This window comes from Coccinella septempunctata, chromosome 8, assembly GCF_907165205.1.
Source record: "Coccinella septempunctata chromosome 8, icCocSept1.1, whole genome shotgun sequence".
Classification (NCBI taxonomy): Eukaryota; Metazoa; Arthropoda; class Insecta; order Coleoptera; family Coccinellidae; genus Coccinella; species Coccinella septempunctata.
This window is the reverse complement of record NC_058196.1, coordinates 32,427,828-32,447,502: the sequence shown is the minus strand read 5'-3', so window position 1 is coordinate 32,447,502 and position 19,675 is coordinate 32,427,828. Positions and strand designations below refer to the sequence as shown.

Here is a 19,675-nt window from a genome sequence, read left to right as displayed (position 1 = left end):
TTTATTATATATGAAGGAATAAAAAACAAATTATGAAAAAGCGCATTTACTTGCACAATAAGTCTGATACAAACAGATCACGAACAATAAATATTTAAACATTTGATAATACACAAATCAACAGATACCCATATGTTAAAATTTTAAAAACGTAAATTTTTACCGAAACAAATCACATACAACAGGTAACAATATCGAGTTGAAGCGAACATCAAAATATACTCTCGTTACAATAATTATATGTGAAAGGATTAAATAAACAACACAATTCACGGTAGTTAATAAAATTATGTTTCCTGAAACTTTTCCATTTCGCCTATCTTCCATTACAAATGTTACCGTATATATCGATACTGAAAAAAATGTCTGGTTTGACTCAATCTCTATACTGAGAATTAGGACATATTTATCAGCAAAACAATGCGATATTAAAGCTTACGTTTTGTCATTATGCGACCTTTATGAAAATTAATACTTTGGTATGTGCACTATTGTTACGAAAATACAAAAAATTCAATGAAATGTTTCAGCCTTTTCCAATAGAAATTGAATGTATTGAGTATGCAAAAAACTGGAGTGTTTTTGCTTCAGTCTACTCGAGATTCTTGGAGAGAATGCAAACTATCCAAATCGTCGACCTGGTATCATTTCTCTTTTGAATTATGCATAATTTGCACGAAAGATGATATAAAACTAAGTAGATTGTTCCATTCAAGAAACATACAGGGTGTCTGAAATTGTCCGGCAAGTTAAACATTTACAGAAATGAATGACCCAGATCTGTCATTCAGTTTTCCCGATTTTCTCAGGCAACTTTTCCGAATTTTTCTTCTGTAAGAACCTTCTACAAAGTATGGGGAATGTTTTAAAAATAAAATCAGTTTAATCGGTTCAGCCGTTCTTACGTGATGCGATGACAAAGACAAACATGGCTCCATTTTTCATTCATAAATATTCCCACTTTCCCAGTCAACTTTTCCAAAATTTTTTTCTGTAAGAACCTTCTTTAGAATATGAGGAAGGTTTTAAAAGAAAAATAAATAAAATCGGTTCAGCCGTTGTCACGTGGTGCGATTACAAGGCAGGACATGTAGTAAAAGTTTAACTTGCCATCGACTGTGGGATTCATCCTGTATGGTTCTTTGATAAATGTATTAGTAGTAATGCAATATGGACTTTTTTTTAACGCACAGCACATTACCTTCATTGGGAGTCGATTACTACCCTCCGATAATTTTTAGTAGCTTTAAATTAAATAAAAATCGATAAAAACGAAGGTGGAATGTAGATTTTTTCACCGAAAGAAGGAAAACAAGGACTAGTTATTCGAGATTATGTTAATCTAATACTTGGCCTTCAGTTGAGCTCAAAAATTCCCGCTTCAAATTTCACCATTCGTCAAGGCAACAATCATAAAAAAAATTTTGATCGCGGAGCGAACCGAGAAGGAATCTTAGATTTTTTGCGATATATTATATCATATTCTTCAAAAGATATTACCTATAAAAATATTTTTATCAAAAACATTGATTTCACATTTGATATCTCTTCACCTAATAAATTTACATTCATTAAAAATTCAGTAGATCGCCAGTCTTTTACCCCGAAGATGGCACTATTTCAACCTCTGGGTAACGTTGGCTAATGCTACTGAAAACGCCTGCAAAGCCGAGAAGGGGTACTGAAAATCTAGGGTGTAGGCGTTGCCGTCTATCCTCCCGAACTGCATAACCTAAAAAAAGCAATTTATAGTCTCTTCATTAGATGCATGAAACTTTAAGAGGAATTGAGATAGTTTTGACACTCTTACAACGATGAATTGAGAGAAATTGTGCTCCTTCCTACCTGTTTTCCCCTGAATTCGATCTGGAAGTTCTTCGCCGATTCCTGCGTGACCCTACCACCAAAATCCAGCTGATAAACCTGGCTGTTCTCGTTCCACATCGGCGCCTTGTTGTGCATCACGAACTCCCTCCTCTGCGGCACTGTGGGGTTGTTGAAACTGCTCCCGTTCGGCTCAATCTTACCCCTCTTCAGCTGAAAAACAAAGTCAATGGCTGCTGGAGGTTCGATTATCCGAAATTCCCCTACCTTCTGCCTCAACTGCGCCTTCTGGAACGTTTCCAGGTCCCTGTAGTTCGTACCGTTGAAGATTTCATCGCCGGAGGCAGTCACCTCGTCGTCCGAGCTTTCCTGCAGTTTATTCTTCCTATTTTTCCTGCCCAGAAGGGGAGAAGACAGTAGGTTTTTACGGATGGGGGATGCGCTCTGGGGTCGCTTGCCTGAAACGACGAATCGTGACTGGTGTAGGCTAACTAGATCAATAAATCCTCATAAAAGTGAGCCAGAACTCCCTCTGCAATACTACTACTCCCTGAAAAATAAGTTTTGAGCCTCACCTTTCTTAGATGGTGCCGGGGAAGCTGGGGAACTTCTCGGAAGTCTCGGCGAAGACGGCGCAGAGCATCTACCATCGTCTTCCCTAAGCCTCGTGATCAATTTCTCCAGATTCGTCAAGGCCTGCGTGTGCAACGGCAAGTTCTGCTTGGAATTCTCCTCGTTCTGCTCCCTTATCACAGAGTGCTCCTTTTTACTCTTCCCCCTCCCCTTCTTATCGTCCTTATCCTTGTCCTTCTTTCGCCTCATCAGCGGCGATCTACCCCCGAAAAAACCCAACCTGGAGCATTCCTTCCTGTTGTTCTCGTTGTCGGTGGACGAAGAACTGGTGGATTTGCACTCCGCCGTTTTTTTAACGGTCACCACCTCCGGTATCACCTCTTCTATCTGATTCTGGACCGAACGTATGGGGTTGGGCTTGTCCGACACGAATATATCGCTGGAATCGAGGCTCTTGGACTTGCCGCAGTTCTTCAAGTTCGGCGTCTTGTCGCTGATCGCCTTCGCCGTTTCCTGGAAGTGCCTGCTGGTCTGTCTGCTCTGCCGCTTCTGTTTCGGCTTCTTGTTGACCAGTATCAATCGTCTGGGCGCGTCCTTGCGCAGCATCAGCAGCGCCACCTCGCTTGGCACAAGTTGGACGTCCACCATGTCCAGATAGCCCATGCTGCAGCTCCTAACCATGGCGTCCGGCAACGGTAAGGCGGACGTTCTAAGATTGGAAGGTCCTGGAACTGCTTCCAAGGCGTTCTCCTCGTCAATGAACTTCAGCTGGGTATTTGGCACTCCTTTGGGTCTGTTGCAAGTCTTGGACTGTTGCGCGTTCTTGTCCGGCTTGTTCTGGCTGACCGCCTTCGTCCTGTCGCTGGACTGGAAGGATAAACCGTTGCGGGGCACGTCGTTAAGCATGTTCGATTTGATGTTCTGGACGTTGGAAGTGTTCGAGTAGTCGCAGCTGTAAGATAGCAGGGTTTGAGCCGGTGGTCTGTCGAAAATTATGTCGCTGGGGGCCACTGCGTTCTTGGGCGACTGTAGGGCCGGTACCGATCCCTCGCAATACAGAGGCGAGATGGCGTGCCTTTGGTTTGTCGAGCTTCCGTTGCTGCTCTTGTTGAACTGGAAATAGAACTTAGATCAACGAAAACATAGCCTTTTATAAGGGTGTAAGGAGGTCGAGGGAAAAATTTCATTTGCACCTCTGCAATAAACAGTCTATTGCCTCGCCTGCTTACTTGCCTCGGCCATCGAGGCCAGCGCTCAGAGAGAAGACTCCCCTTTTTCCTGAAAATTACTCACCTGTCCCACAAAACTCTGGTTGTTCGACGGACGCAAATTCAGATAAATATTATTATTATTATTTGTGCTGCTTGATGTTTGTGGACGGATTATATCACAATAACTAACGACTTCTTGAACGTCTTGGTAGGTAGCCTCGTCCTCATACGACTCGGCTCTGGCCAGCACAGGACCGTTCTTCTTCTGAGATTCTGGAGTGAGGAAGGAACTGAAAGGAAAACTAACGCCATTATCAACCTAAAGTAGGGAAAAGAAAAACAAAAACAGAAATAAAATGAAACAACAACGAGAAAAATAAAAGAATCGAATTTAAATAGATAATCATTATAAAAAATCAATCGAATAACTAAATGAAACAATATAATAAACAAATAACATAATGAATGGTAAGAATAGATAGTATAAACTTCCAAAAACCTGTTGAAATGAAGGAAACATAAAACTTAACATCCAATTAATGATAAAACGATCAGAAATGAAAAAATTAAGGTCTCTGCGGTACCTATTGAAAGGAGTGGGCTTTTTCCCCACGCAACCTCCCCTGGGAAGTATGGGAGCTATGGGGGGGCAATTCTCCAGGGGGATCCTAGACGACCTGCCCTTTTCGTCAGTCTGCACAGCGTCGTCCTCGTCTTCGGAGAATAGGTTGGGGTTGAAGGTTGGATCGGGACACACCGGGAAGTCGTCCGTCAGCTCGGTGATGATCAGGGTCATCTGACGCGGCTGCAGGTGGAGCAGGGACGTTTTGTAGGTGACCTGACCCAGATTGGCGGGAGTGGAGGTTGGTAGACCATGGATTTTGAACTTGGTGCCCCATATGTTGGAGGTGACCTCGACCAGAGGCACGTACTGAAGGTAAAATCTTTTTAAAACACTCGAATTGAAGCTTGATTACTAAATTAAGTGGTCCCTGCTTCGTCGCCAAATGTTGCAGGTGGTAATTTACCTAATGTGGTCTACCTATTAATTTTAAATTCTTTTACTGACCTCTGGTAAAGTATCGACGTAGGCCAAATCTTCGTTTTCTCCTTCGGAGGGGTTCGAAGTGGCGTTACGGTCGGTGTGGGGCGTCCTACCGTGCGATTTGTTCCTCTTCTTCCTCCTCCTTTGCATTCTTGGGGAACTGGTGCATCCTTCCTCCTTTTCGCTGTCCGAGGAGTCCGTGATCATACCTCCGCCGCTGGTAGATTGACTGGAAGAGCCGGAACTCTTCGTTTCGGAGGACCAATGCTGACCGTTTTCCGGAACTAGAGAAAGTAATAGGTTAGGTTCCCGTACGATGGTCATCACCTTGTCGTGGTGTACGGGCTGAAGTAGTTGTGAGGAATCTCAAGACCTGTTCTTGAGAGGAGCAACGAAACTAAGAATGACCAAAAACAACCGAACCCTACCTCCCACTCTCCTTTTCCTTCCCTTTCCCGACCCCATAGGATGGATGACACGATGACGACCTGGCAGAAGGGATGTGTGCCTCGCACTGCCCGTTAACTATTATGACGACGAGATGGGAGAACAACAGAGCAAGATAACAGGGTACGGAGCAGAGGAGGGAAACCTCAGCCCGGTAGGCGAAGTGTGCAGCGCAGGCACCAGTCGACCGACATCCAGCGACTGCGTAGCTCCACGGGGACCCCGAGCCGTGCAAGCTGATATCGTTACTCGGGAAGACCACAAAAAGCGACCAGTCAAGAGGAAGAGAAGGAAGGAAGATGAGGGACGAATCAAGACGAAAAAGAAAAAGAGGAGACAGCAAAAAATCATCGAGAACAAGAAACGAGTCATTTTCAAGAACATGAAGAAACAAATGAGTATGGCATATATAAAAGACGACGGGATCATGCATAACACGCTATTAGCGACCATGTTCAGGCAAGAGTGGGAAGCAATGAAGATTGAAAGGCGGTATACTGAAGGAAAGCAGGAAGAATGGCTAGTGAATGTGGCACCAAGGCTTGAAAAGTACCTAACAAGACTTGGGAAATTCTCACTGAGAAAGAGAGAGATACAGGTGTGTTCGGTCAGGAATATCAAGGTATGTTACAGGTGCAGCGAGATTGGACACGTCCGAACAAGGTGCAAGAAAGAGCTAAAGTGCCTGAGATGCGGCGGGAAGCACGACATAAAAGATTGCAGGAAGCGCAGGAAAAAATGCCCCAGTTGCCGAGCTGAAAATTTACGACCCTGGAACCACGAAGCGAACAATACAGCATGCCCGATCCTGAGAAGGGCGCTAAGGGAGAGCGGAGAGGACAAAGAATCGATACAAACATTAGAATAATAAAAATAATAATACTATACTAAATTGCCTTTTATTACTGACTAATAGACTGGGGAGAAGTCTAGCTAGTGCTACTCCCCTCAACGTCGATCGTTCGGTGTACAGCCACTCCCAAAACAAAATATTGACTGAGCCAATGCGGAATACCACAGATATTTTTTCATTATTGAACATAAAGTTACTCGAAAACGGCGCATTATACGAGTAAATATGAAAAATACTTTCATTTCACAAAACGTCTAAATTTCATTAGATTTAAAGAGTTGGGTTCTCTGAATTAATGGTTTTTCAACAGCCTGTATCTTTTGAACCGAGCCGATTCGGAAAAAAATAGTAGAGGAAAAAAGTGTTTATTTTGACCTCAAGAATCTACTGTTGAAATTTTGTACAGTTGTACGAACCAACTTTTTTTTGGGGGGAGAGGGATTGTGACGAAGCCCCACACGAATACGCAGCATTGCACCGCCCGCTGCGGAAAAGGCATGATGCTACCTCAGATTAGGTTACTTTGGATTACGTAGAATAAGGTTAGTTCACGTTAGATGGGGTAAAGTTAGGTTAGAATAGTTTCGTTATGTGAAATTGATGATAATAAACAAATATCACATTATTTCCGCTGTCCGAGGAGTCAGTGATCATACCTCCGCCGCTGGTAGATTGACTGGAAGAGCCGGAACTCTTCGTTTCGGAGGACCAATGCTGACCGTTTTCCGGAACTAGAGAAACGAATAGGTTAGGTTCCCGTACGATGGTCATCACCTTGTCGTGGTGTACGGGCTGAAGTAGTTGCGAGGAATCTCAAGACTTGTTCTTGAGAGGAGCAACGAAACTAAGAATGACCAAAAACAACCGAACCCTACCTCCCACTCTCCTTTTCCTTCCCTTTCCCGACCCCATAGGATGGATGACACGATGACGACCTGGCAGAAGGGATGTGTGCCTCGTACTGCCCGTTAACTATTATGACGACGAAATGGGAGAACAACAGAGCAAGATGACAGGGTACGGAGCAGAGGAGGGAAACCTCAGCCCGGTAGGCGAAGTGTGCAGCGCAGGCACCAGTCGACCGACATCCAGCGACTGCGTAGCTCCACGGGGACCCCGAGCCGTGCAAGCTGATATCGTTACTCGGGAAGAACAGAAAAAGCGATCAGGCAAGAGAAAGAAGAAAGATGAGGGACGAAGCAAGACGAAAAAGAAAAAGATGAGACAGCAAAAAATCATCTATAACAGGAAACGAGTCATTTTCAAGAACTTGAAGAAACGTATGAGTATGGAATACTTGAAAAAAGACGGGATCATGCATAACACGCCATTAGCGACCATGTTCGGGCAAGAGTGGGAAGCAATGAAGATTGAAAGGCGGTATACTGAAGGAAAGCAGGAAGAATGGCTGGTGAATGTGGCACCAAGGCTTGAAAAGTACCTAACAAGACTTGGGAAATTCTCACTGAGAAAGAGAGAGATACAGGTGTGTCCGGTCAAGAATATCAAGGTATGTTACAGGTGCAGCGAGATTGGACACGTCCGATCAAGGTGCAAGAAAGAGCTAAAGTGCCTGAGATGCGGCGGGAAGCACGACGTAAAAGATTGCAGGAGGTGCAGGAAAAACTGCCCCAACTGTCAAGCTGAAAAGATACGACCCAGGAAACACGAAGCGAACAGTACAGCATGCCCGATCCTGAGAAGGGCTCTAAGGGAGAGCGGAGAGGACAAAGAATCGATACAAACATTAGAATAATAAAAATAATAATACTATACTAAATTGCCTTTTATTACTGACTAATAGACTGAGGAGAAGTCTAGCTAGTGCTAGCGCCACTGCGGAATACCACATATTTTTTCATTTTTGAACATCAAATTACTCGAAATAAACGGCGCATTATACGAGTAAATATGAAAAATACTTTGATTTCACAAAACGTTCAAATTTCCTTAGATTTAAAGAGTTGGGTTCCCTGAATTTATGGTTTTTCAACAGCCTGTATCTTTTGAACCGAGCCGATTCGGAAAAAATGGTAGAGGAAAAAAGTGTTTATTTTGACCTCAAGAATCTACTGTTGAAATTCTGTACAGTTGTACGAATCAACTTTTTTTTGGGGGGAGAGGGATTGTGACGAAGCCCCACACGAATACGCAGCATTGCACCGCCCGCTGCGGAAAAGGCATGATGCTACCTCAGATTAGGTTACTTTGGATCACGTTGAATAAGGTTAGTTCACGTAAGATGGGGTAAAGTTAGGTTAGGTTAATTTAGTTATGTGAAATTGATGATAATAAACAAATATCACATTATTTCCGCATCTTACATGGAAAACTTACGTTCCACCTGAGGATCGAAGATCACGAACTCCGGTCTTATCTTGCTCGTCCTCTTCCCTTTCAGCAACGGCACCAGACCGCCCAAGTACTCCAGATACAGGGTGTAGCACGTCCCTGACGACGAATTGGTGTCGTCATCATGCCTGATCATGGTGCAATGTAACCTCACCGAGCCGACTGGGGGCCTGGACACGAATTCCCTGAGAGAGCTGGGTTCGGGGACGCAACACTGCAACATTGTTTCTCACAGAACGAACGTCATCAGGACCGAGTCTCGTTATCTCACCCTTATAGTCTGAGCGAAGAGGTTCCCTATCAGGTTCCGTATCCTGGCCGGCAGAGGTAGCAGCGGTAAGTGCGTTTCGTTCAGTATACTGTCGTGTATCTTCAGGCGACAGAGGAGCTGCAACGTAGCTATCCTTCTGGATACCCAAGCTATGTGAATTTGGGTTCCAGTGGCTATGAACAGTCTCTTATCGTTGTGACCCCACGTTAGAGAAGATACAGCTGCCTGAAATTGAGTATTGATAATTTTAACTGGAAAAGTATTGTACCGATAGATATTTAAATAGTGAAAAGAAGTCCTATGACAAAAATTTCACTCTGTTTTCCTACCTGAAGCTTATTATTTGTGTAACAATATCCCGTAACATCGATAAAAAACGATTGCAAGATAATCTCCTTTCATTCAAGCGCAAGACAAACAATTTTTCATGAGAAGCCTCACGCACTTCATCCTGTAATAAAACCATTGTGTATCGACGAACTTCTCACCTGTTTGAAAGGAATCTTCGCCTGGTAGAGCAGGATCCCACGTTCGTTATAAAACTTCAATAAGTTGGAGTATTCTATTTGATTCCCCGTCCCTTTGCTTGTTGATTCAACCCCGGCGATAGCCAGCAATTCCCTGGAGTTGCTCCACTCCATGCATAAAGGGCCCTGGAGGCCCGTCTGGATGTGAAGTGGGGAAACGTCGTCGAAGGTCTTCAAGAGATAAACCAGTCCGTTCAGCAGGCAAACGGCCAGAACGAATTTCCTTTCACCTGAAATCGTTTATAGTTTTTGTCGTGGAAGGATCATTTCATTAGAAGCTGTAAAGGCGTTTCTCAAGCGCCATCTATTTTTCAAAGGGATTCACAAAGTTTATTCGTTGTTTCGCAATAAGGAACACTATTCCGGTCCCCCGGGGTTTTCACACCAGTAGGGTACAGTGCTAATAGTAAGGGTAAAGTGTAGTAGAGTGGAGTGGAATGGAGTGAAGTGGAATGGAGTGAAGTGGAATGGAGTGAAGTGAAGTATGCGATATACGAACCTGCATTGGCCACGCCGGGGTCGTTGTCGTCCCCCTCCTCCATCTTGAACTTTTCGCATGACCAAGCCATAGAGGTTATGCCCGACTCGTTAGTCAGCTGCACCTGGGACACCATCGCACCGTGGACGTCCATCACGATGATCTGTCCGGACGTGGTACCGAAGTATACCTGTTGGTCGTCGGGCGTCCAGATGCCGCAAGTTATCGTCGCTTCCAGGTTCAGCATGGAAGACCAGTAACGTTGCCCGGCCACCGATCCTACAAGAACAAAACCGTCCTGGAAAAAAAGAAATCCTCAACACGATACACAAGGAAATCGATCAGGTTTCGGCGTTATTGAGCAGTCATCAGTGTAGCCTGTACGTAAAGCAGAATTTACGTTCATAGAAATATACTTCGTTCGCCTGTTTATACTCGCCTGGTCGACATAAGCTCTCAAGCAGTCGCGTGCGATATCAAATTCGCGAAATTTCTCCTCAACTTGTCCGTGTCATATTACTTGGCGTATTTCCAATTTGAGCGGCATCCGTTCACGTTAAGCGGTGATAAATTAGCAGATAGCAAATTACTTCCTTCCCCACGTCCCTTATAGAACCCTAGGGGATGTTGCAGATGTTGTCAGGGGATTGATTGAAAGCGGAAGTATGCCGGACTAATAGATAGTAGACTATTGGGGACTGAATACTATTTGCTCGTTTCCTTCTTGAATGCTGCTTATATTGTTGTCAATATTTATAAAAATTAAGATTCGATCGTGTTGAAAAAGAGTACTAATCTCCGAAATGACGTACTCAAATTTTACCGCCATCTGGCTGATAGTTCCCGAGTTACAGAATTGTCTGAATCATGATCCAATTCTCGAATGAACATGCCTACCTGATAACAAATGAGGGCCATTCTACCATCGTGAGACCACGAAAAATGGGTGACTGGGGTATTCCGGTCGTTGATCAGTTCAATCGACCATCGTCCCTCGTACTTGATCCACACGAAGATGATTCCGGAACTATCGCAAGATGCCAATTTTTGATAGGGCTCGTTCCATTTCACGAGGATCACCTGAAACATTAAAGGATAAAAATGAAATGAGCAATTAGAAATCCACAGTAATAGTTTATTTATTTGTTATTGTTCTATTTGGATATTAGGAAAATAAGCTACACCTGGTCGACTTCATAGCAGTAGATAGACAAAGAGAGTTCTAGGCCAGAAATGGAACCTAACCTAACCTAACAAACTTAAAAATTAGAAGTTTCTTTTTCCTTCTTTTCTCAGCTCATTGGAAACGTCGTCATCTTGTAACATTAGACAGTTAGACTCATCCATTTCCATATCAAGCAATAACGAACATTCCAGATCAACAACGTAAAAGCCGGTTGGCAAATAAATCCGCATGAATTTTTCAACGTGCATAAAAGGCCAGCCATTTTCGTTCTAAATCGATCACAATTTACAATTTTAACCACCCACCGTTGTTAAATTTTAGGTTATGCGTGTTCCGGTGACGTCATTAATGTGTTTTCTTGCATAACTTTGAGCGATAATTTGTTCTCGCAATCGATAAGTGTGGAGGATTTTATCGCAGTGTTCCGGGAGACTGTAACGTGTAGAACAAGCCGGAAAAATTACGATTTTGCGGGATTTTCTCCCCAACAATCGACGGTACAAATTGCATGTTGTAAGATTGACGTGAAAATGGGATTTTCTAATATTTATGAACGTTCTCAATCTACGTCAACTCGATGTTTGTTCGATCAAACTCGAACATGCGATATATCCATAGGTATAAAATTCGAAAAGGAATGAAAATTCGATATATTTTTCAAACCGACAAATGGCGACAAACGAAGATGATATATTTTCTAATATCGAAAAAAACTCTACGACTTGAACGCCCAAACTTAACGATGTGTTTCAAAAATTATCGGCGCATCCCATAAAAAGGAACAGGTGGTCAACCTGTGCACCTGTGCATTGATTGTGTTCCATGGACTGAGCCCGACGCATGTTACAAGAAGAGCAGTTATCTGTGGTTCCCGACGCACGTGTCCTGTTTTAAACCAGAGACAATCTCTATGTTTATAACCTATTACTTTTCTGTTACTGTCTATGCTCTGTTTCTGTGTGTTTTCTGTGCTGTTAACCTAACCTAGTGATTCTGCCAATTTAGCTGTGAAAATAATGTAAGTATTAATATACATACTTAAAAATACATTATTCTGGGTAAATATAATATTAGTACATAAATAATGAAATGACTTACGAGGTAGAAATTCGTTAACACAAGTTAACGAAAGTTGTTGCCCTAAAGGGTGCCCATAAAACGTAATTACGAAGACAAAACTCGTTTTAGAAATCCCCGAGTTGATGCAACCATTCGAAAAGTAATGGACACATTTTTTTCATTACAAGAAACAGTGTTTCAGTGAATGGGAAGTGTCTTTGCCAAAAAAAGGATGACTGGCTCCAAGGTACTTGAAATTCTCCAATCTGCATGAGGGAATATATGTGCAAACATGTTGTTGGAATATCTAGTCGACTTAAAAACGCTATACCACCTCCTGAAGCAAAAAAAAACTCCCATAGGAATGAAAGGAGTGCCAAAACAGCTTGTTGAAGTTCAATTATTAGGCATTTCGGATTGACATCAATTCAGTGTGCAATTTATCAGAAAATTGACAAGGGTTCATAGAAACCACTTGATATCACATAAACATGAACCTAACAAAACATTTTTGTACCCCCGAGCTGTCCAGTGGAAGTCAGCTGGTCCGAAATGCCTTATAATGATGCTGTATTCAGTGTATTCTATGTTTTTTGTATTGTATTGTTAGAATGTAGTTTTAGGTAGCTCTAGATTATCTATAGTATTACTTTGGGGAGAGAGAATAAGACTTTTTAGTTTTTGAATGTGTAATTCTTTATGTTTGTGCTCTTAGGGCTCAAATATATTATTATGATGTAGATTTTTGTTTGTTTTGGAGCTCAAATATTTGCAAATCTCATCGATATTTGGTGCTTGATTAAATATTACCCAATAAAAAGTAAATAGTTTTATGGATACCTACTAAAATTCAACACATTGAAAAAATATTTCAATCGATGTAAGTGACATCAAAATGTACTTAAACTGTCGGACATTCTATTCCTTTCCGATCCAGTCCAAAAAAAACCTCGCGAAGGAAATAAAAACCGATTACCGGAAATTGCTGCGAGAGTAGAAGTCGGGCAAAATTGAAATATCATCCCAGCCGTTAGAAATCCCCTTTAAGAGCCCCACATCTGAAGTGAAGGGTTGAAAATCAATCTCTACCCGGTTTTAGTCTGCCGACAATTGAGTTTGCACGTTCGACAATCGAAGGAAATGGATTTCGCTGGAAATAGCTCCACCGATTTCCGTTTGGAAGGATACGTCGATCCGGTTTTAATATATATAGGACGGCGTGTTCGATAGGGTGTAAAATATTCCGGATTCGAAGTCCCAAGGGTGTATCGTTATACGAATCGTTCATTCCGTCAAATAAAATCGCCACAATATTTTTTTACAAGGAATCACCGCTTAAATTTTTTCAATTACACCCTGTATATCATCGAGTTTCGAAATAGACGCCCGTTGGGGTGATACAATCATTTATAAAGACCCTGTATGACTAAATGCCGACAATTCTTTACAGTTAAACATTTTGCAAAAACGTCCAAACTTTCCAACAAAATCAGACCTAAGTTATCCACAATGTAAATTATAATCTAGCACTTCAGCTACCATTAAGATAACTCGAATGGTCGCATCATATTCCAAACAAATTACGTCCAATCTTGGATGTCTCAACCTTTTTCGACAAATCGATGTAGTGGGGAGTCGCAAATGAGCCCTTAATGAGTTTCGTTCATTTTGGAGCGTTTTCAGAGATTTCGTACAAAACCTTTCGTAAAGCAAGATAACTTACAGTCGAAGAAACCGCGACCTTATCGTTTAGTGACTAGTGGGTGTTTTGTAAAATTTATCGTAACTTGAAAAAGTGCACTCTATCTCTGTCATGGGGAATTTTTCGTGTTATCTTAAAAATGTGAGTAGATAATTTTGAATTTCGTGTACTAGTGGAGGAAATGGAGTAGATTAAGTCGATTATCATTATGATTTTGTGTGTAGTTTCACATTTTCTACAAAAAATGGTCGATTTTATTGAAAAACCCTTCAATATTATTTGTATCTTTTCGCTTGTCCTTAATCTTAGAGTAATCATTCCTACCTTGGGTATCTGACACTTTAAACTCAAGATTATTGTTCTTTCCTAGCCTTGGCTAGCCGTTTTCTTGATTTTTTTCAATTTTTCTTCCTTAAGAACGAAAAAAATCGGTTTGGCCGTTTTGAAGTGAAGCGATGACAACGCAAAACAGGGCCCCATTTTTTATTTGAAGAGATTAGAGTCGTCGCTAGACAAACTAAGTAAAATATGGAAAGAAATGAATTAAAAATATTATTTACTTCGTATCAGCTGAATTTGACAGGACCTGAGGGGCAAAAAATTGTTGGTTTGTTCATGTTTAAGTGATTTCAAGTGGTTTCTATTAATCCTTATCGATTTTAAGAGCAAATGTTGTTCGGTGAATATTATTTTATCCAGTAATTGATAACTTCTCGGTTTAAGGAACTGGATGAAAACACTTTGGACTCTTAGAGCGACGTTTCGGCGTTATATTTCGCCTTCCTCAGGCTACAATTATAAAAGAAATCAAAAAAACATCAATACATGGACGACTATGTGGCTAGAACAAACTTATATCGATATCTACATAAACAGATTACAGGAACTATTACAAATTTTTTAAAATTTAGGTTGTTTAATCAACTTTACAAAAAATTCAATGTTTGGAGACTGACTAGATTGTATTGAAATCAAAAACATCATCGCCCATAATCTCTTACCTAAGAAATCCTTTATTCTTCAAGGAAGAACCAGTCAATGGAAAAGTCATAAAAAATAAAACATAATAGCATGACTTTTCCATTGACTGGTTCTTCCTTGAAGAATAAAGGATTTCTTAGGTAAGAGATTATGGGCGATGATGTTTTTGATTTCAATACAATCTAGTCAGTCTCCAAACATTGAATTTTTTGTAAAGTTGATTAAACAACCTAAATTTTAAAAAAATTTGTAATAGTTCCTGTAATCTGTTTATGTAGATATCGATATAAGTTTGTTCTAGCCACATAGTCGTCCATATATTGATGTTTTTTTGATTTCTTTTATAATTGTAGCCTGAGGAAGGCGAAATATAACGCCGAAACGTCGCTCTAAGAGTCCAAAGTGTTTTCATCCAGTTCCTTAAACCGAGAAGTTATCAATTACTGAATTCTGGAAGGAACGAGAACTATCCACAAACATTATTTTATCCCTTTGGGGTGACATGAAAGTGCGGTTCGGCAAAAAACTGACTTATTGGCAACATCTATTAGTGAAATTCAAACGTTCATGACCATGGACGGTTTGTTTGCCCTCCAGCGTGACGTCAACCCGAAACGTCAACGATAACCACAGAAAATCTAATCGTCAAAGTTCACAGAACAGCCCGTCTTATTTTTCTCGTAAAACTGATCGGTTTTTTTGCATTTCCAGCTCAAGAACCTCTTCCCCTGTTGCCGAAGAACGAGAACCGTCAACATGCACGGCGAGACCACCCTCCACAGGGCCGTCAAGGGCGGTAACGAACAGAAGGTGCTGAAATTGCTCAAGAAGGGCGCGGACGTGAACGCATGTAACAGCGACGGTTTCACCCCCGTCCACTTCGCCGTCAAATACGGCCATCCGAACCTGATCAAGATCCTCATGGAGCACGGGGGCGACATCAACAGAGCCGGCTTCCACGGCTTGCGACCCTTCCACATGCTGATGGTGTCCAGGAACCGGTACAACTGTCTGGAAGAGATACTCAAGTACAAGCCGGAGATTGACGCCAGGGAGGTACTGGGCAACACCATACTGCAGATCATGGTCATGATAGCTCCGTACAACACGGACGTGATCTTTAAGCTGCTCGAACACGGCAGCAATCCCAACAACCTGAACGTCGTCGGAAACAACTGCCTCCACAACGTGGCCATGTTGGACCAATCTGTCAGCGCGAACAGAACTAGAATGCTGGCCGGGGCCCTCATCAGGAAAGGCCTGGACGTCAACGCCAAAAACAGGGCTGCCAACACACCCCTACATTTTGCGGCAAGAGGAAATGCCGCCTTGGTTGGCATACTGTTGGAAAAAGGCGCCGATATCAACGCTGTCAACAACGAAAACCTTACGCCTTTCGACTTGGCCGTCAAATCTAACAAGTTACCGGTCTTTGAACAGCTGATCAAATACGTCGTACTGAGACTAGACGCCAACCTGGAAGTCAAACAGTCCATAATCGATCATATAAGCAACAGCGTAATGTTAAGCAATATACGTCAGAAATACGTGCATGAAATGAACGTTTTGAAGTTTTTAAGAGTCACTGAAAACTCTAAACTTTCTTATCACGATTTGTTATGCAGCGAGAAAGACAAAAGACGAATCGTCAGAAACATCAAAGCGTTCGGTGAAATTTCCTGCAGTTACATCAGATATTCGTCTTATAAAAACGAGATTTTCAACAATTTGAATGAAGAGGTTGCTGCTCAGAAGACAGAGGACGAAGCATATAGTATATTGAGCAAGATGTTTTGGGATAAATTACCTGATCTGTGCATAGCAAGGATAGCTTTTTATCTGGGAGCGAAAGATATACAAAGTTTAAGATCTGGGTTGGATGAATCCAAGTTCCAATAATAATTAAGTGCAAATGAAAGAAAACTAGATTAAACAAAGCGTGGTACGATCTGTTATAAATAAATACCAAAAGGCTCAAAAACTGCGTTGGTATTGAAAAAAATATGGCGTCCATTTCCGGTTCACCGGAAGCGTCGACATCTTGAAAATAATTTATCAATACTTCCCAAGAATCTGGACTTGAATTTAGTAAATTTCTTGTTTTATTAAATAATCCTCAGTACGTATGATATTCAATATCATAAAGCAGTTTTCAAAAATCCAATTCCAATTCATTTTTTCTCAAACTACGCAGAAATATCAAATCAATGAAATTATTATCGAAGAAGTTTTTTTGATACACAATTGACAATAGAAGTAAGTGTAATGATATTATATCGTTTATCCTAATATCGCAGTTTCATCAATTTTTAAGATTGAGGTATGTAATAAAGTATTAATACTATAGTATTTTTGTATATAATGTATATTTTTATGTTCTAACTTTTGTATAAATGTGATTAATGAAAAGATTTACCATAATTAAAGATATATTTTCCATGTATTTTCATTATTCATTCAGTTCTCAATCGATAGCGGGGTTTAAATTAGTCATGTTACAAAAATTTAAAACACATCAAATGATACGACTTCAAAATTTCTCTAGATTCGTATCAACTGAACTTTTTTGTTCTCATTGTCTAATTCATGATTTGTAGTCATTAAAAGTTTTCGTTTTCATCCATATATTCAGTTGCATTCATTTTGCAGCAAAGATCGTAAAACGGCAAGTATAAGATCATTTAATATTTCCTTGAATTGATTAAAGTTTATTCATTCAAATTTTCCAGAAAAGAAATCAACTTCATTATAAAAATGACTATTTTATGGGTGTGATTAAGTGTGGAACTAACGAGATATTGGTCAACTGGTCCCATTGTCTGAGAAGTTTGGGAGTACAATACATAACTGTATTAGTAAATAAACTAAATTGCAATTTCTAAAAATAATCGCTCGTATTCTTAATTTTTTCTTATCGCCAAAAATCGGGAATTTTTGACTAATTACCGAAAAATTTGGACTCATTCCACAGTCATTTCTATTTCGAACAGAATTTGCTTGTTTAATATTTGTAAATTAGGGCAATTACCTCAGACCTGTGCCCCCTTAGGTTGTGGTTAGTTCTAAGAGGGTAGTCAACGTTCTTTTTGCAATGACTGGTCGTGAATGTTACTCCAACTATCCCCCTTATATTGCCAGTAGCAAGCCAACCCTCCTGGTAGTAATTCGTTCTGTTCAGTTTCCATCCCTCGTCCTGAAAAATATCAAATTCAAAATATTTCATTAAACGAAGAAAAAAATGACCTAATTTAATTGTTCAAAATCGTCTCTACCTCAAATTAAGGTTAGAAGTGATATCAGGATTTTTTGCGCGTTAGTTCAGGTTTATGGACAGAGCGGTCTCCCATCCAGATACTGATCTAAAAAAACTAGGCGCTATTTGGTGAACAGTTACAGAAATAAAAAAAAATTAAAAAATTAAGTAAAAGAATAAAAATTAAGAAATTGCAGCACAAGTATGGGTACTTCAAAACTGCTCACTGAGTTTCGATTTGATTTCATCGGTATTTTTTTGAATATTAAACAAAGATCCATTATGCTTTTGTAGCTCTGATTTCAAGTCTCTAGTTTTTTACGGAAGGACAGACAGAAGTGATTTTTCCATCATTGAGTCCAACCGTAAGTGATTGCCAGATGACTCTCAGGATTCGTAAGAACCTTAAAAAGCGTCATTTATGTATTATAACCAAAGTTTAGTTCGAAACTTGATCGGGTCTGTATTCTTGCAAATATTTTGTATTTTTTTGAGCCAAGCTAAGCGTAGTGTGAGTTCAGTATGTGAATGGGTGACCGCGTTCTAATCATAATATTTGAAGGATCGCGCAAAAGCTGTAATTTGCCCATTTCTGTTGTAACAAATTGTATAAATGATTACTATTTAAACTTTTTTTTATTTTTATTTTTTTCAACGGAAAACCCTTCTTTACCTCTGGTATCTCATCGGGCACCTTTCCCATCCACGTCAACGATAAAATGGAGCAGTCGCTCTTGGAATTGACAGTTTTTTCGAAATGTAAATGCATTTTTCCCGTTCACTGTTCACTCGCATGCCAATCACTGGATCCCGATGACAGAATCATCGATTAGGTAAGCGTGAACGCGTTCAGCGGCATCATCGTCGGAAAAGCCAGGTTTTCCGCATTTTCCTAACCTTCCAATCGCGTCCGAATTTAAACACTGGCCGAAATTCCACTACACATATTGATTTTTCGTGTTTCGTGTAAAACGGCAAGATACCGAAGGGTCTCGCTGATAGGATGCCGTAGCTGGCGCATTTTCCGGGCAGGCGCTGCGCATTCCGTGCGCGCACACGGGAATTTCCCCCATTTTCACCAATTATCCGATCTTCGAATGTTAATTAACAGGGTATATCTTCTGAATTCATGAATACGTTGGCGTTGGAGTATGATTTATGTATGTGGCTTCCTGGCGCTGTTCATACACAGTCTGATATATGGGGTGTGCCATAAATAAATCCTGAACTCGAGGCACTTGAAGCGAAACAAATGTAAAATTAAATTAAATGAATGGAATCAATCTTTGTTACTGTTAATAATGATTGTTTGTGTGTCATCACATAATTCTCGAATCGGGCGTCCGATTTTAATGGGGATTTCACTACAGTGTAGAGAATTTATTCGAGAATGCCACTTCTTCAGGCCAACTAACCTTGAAAAAAACCCACTGTCTGTGATCGGTGCTAACTTCACTCACTTTAGCCCACAGATTTCTCTGTAATCTGTGGCTTTTTGTCATAAAGTGAATCAAGACGGCTGTTTTCTGTGCTTTTTCCCTTGTACCACTGTATACACTTTCTGTGATCGGTGCTAACTTCATTCACTCTATCCCACAGATTTCTCTGTAATCTGTGGCTTTTTGTCATAAAGTTCTACTCTGTAATCTGTGCATAGAGTAAATCAAGACGGCTGTTTTCTGTGCTTTTTTCCTTGATGAAGGAAAAGCTATCGATAAATTTAGATAAAAAAAATTCAGTAAAATACGATCCTCTAACATGTATTCTTAAAATATCTCCAAGACTTTGGCAATGATGACCTTCGCGTGAAACTTCCAGCGTTTCTAGAAATCTATATATTCCTAAAATGTTGCCATGAATATACAAACCGTACCTAGAAACTAGATCCTCACTTGGAATTAGCAGGGATGATC

The 19,675-nt window shown here is 40.7% G+C and overlaps 2 protein-coding genes across 6 annotated transcripts; one reads left to right on the top strand and one right to left on the bottom strand.

Annotated features, from left to right (window-relative positions):
• Positions 1–30: 30 nt before the first annotated feature.
• LOC123318551 (tubby-related protein 4) lies at positions 31–18,765 on the bottom strand. 4 transcript variants are annotated; one of them, XM_044905210.1, is made up of 15 exons: positions 18,436–18,765; positions 17,538–17,702; positions 10,479–10,661; positions 9,603–9,879; positions 9,065–9,333; positions 8,577–8,801; positions 8,291–8,519; positions 6,610–6,684; positions 4,678–4,862; positions 4,193–4,539; positions 3,691–3,898; positions 2,400–3,510; positions 2,092–2,282; positions 1,846–2,037; positions 31–1,732 (listed from the first exon to the last, which is right to left on the bottom strand). In XM_044905210.1, the coding sequence occupies exons 1-15, from the start codon at positions 18,529–18,531 to the stop codon at positions 1,616–1,618; spliced, it is 3,870 nt and encodes a 1,289-aa protein (XP_044761145.1). In that variant the 5' UTR covers positions 18,532–18,765; the 3' UTR covers positions 31–1,615. The 4 variants fall into 4 exon arrangements, with proteins under 4 accessions (XP_044761145.1, XP_044761144.1, XP_044761146.1 ...); XM_044905209.1 differs by lacking the exon at positions 6,610–6,684 and having other exon boundaries at positions 4,678–4,937; XM_044905211.1 differs by lacking the exons at positions 17,538–17,702; positions 18,436–18,765 and adding an exon at positions 11,073–11,332.
• On the top strand, positions 11,708–16,952 carry LOC123318553 (putative ankyrin repeat protein RF_0381). 2 transcript variants are annotated; one of them, XM_044905213.1, is made up of 3 exons: positions 11,741–11,785; positions 11,956–12,073; positions 15,221–16,952. In XM_044905213.1, the coding sequence occupies exons 2-3, from the start codon at positions 12,032–12,034 to the stop codon at positions 16,406–16,408; spliced, it is 1,230 nt and encodes a 409-aa protein (XP_044761148.1). In that variant the 5' UTR covers positions 11,741–11,785; positions 11,956–12,031; the 3' UTR covers positions 16,409–16,952. The 2 variants fall into 2 exon arrangements, with proteins under 2 accessions (XP_044761149.1, XP_044761148.1); XM_044905214.1 differs by lacking the exon at positions 11,956–12,073 and having other exon boundaries at positions 11,708–11,785.
• Positions 18,766–19,675: the final 910 nt, after the last annotated feature.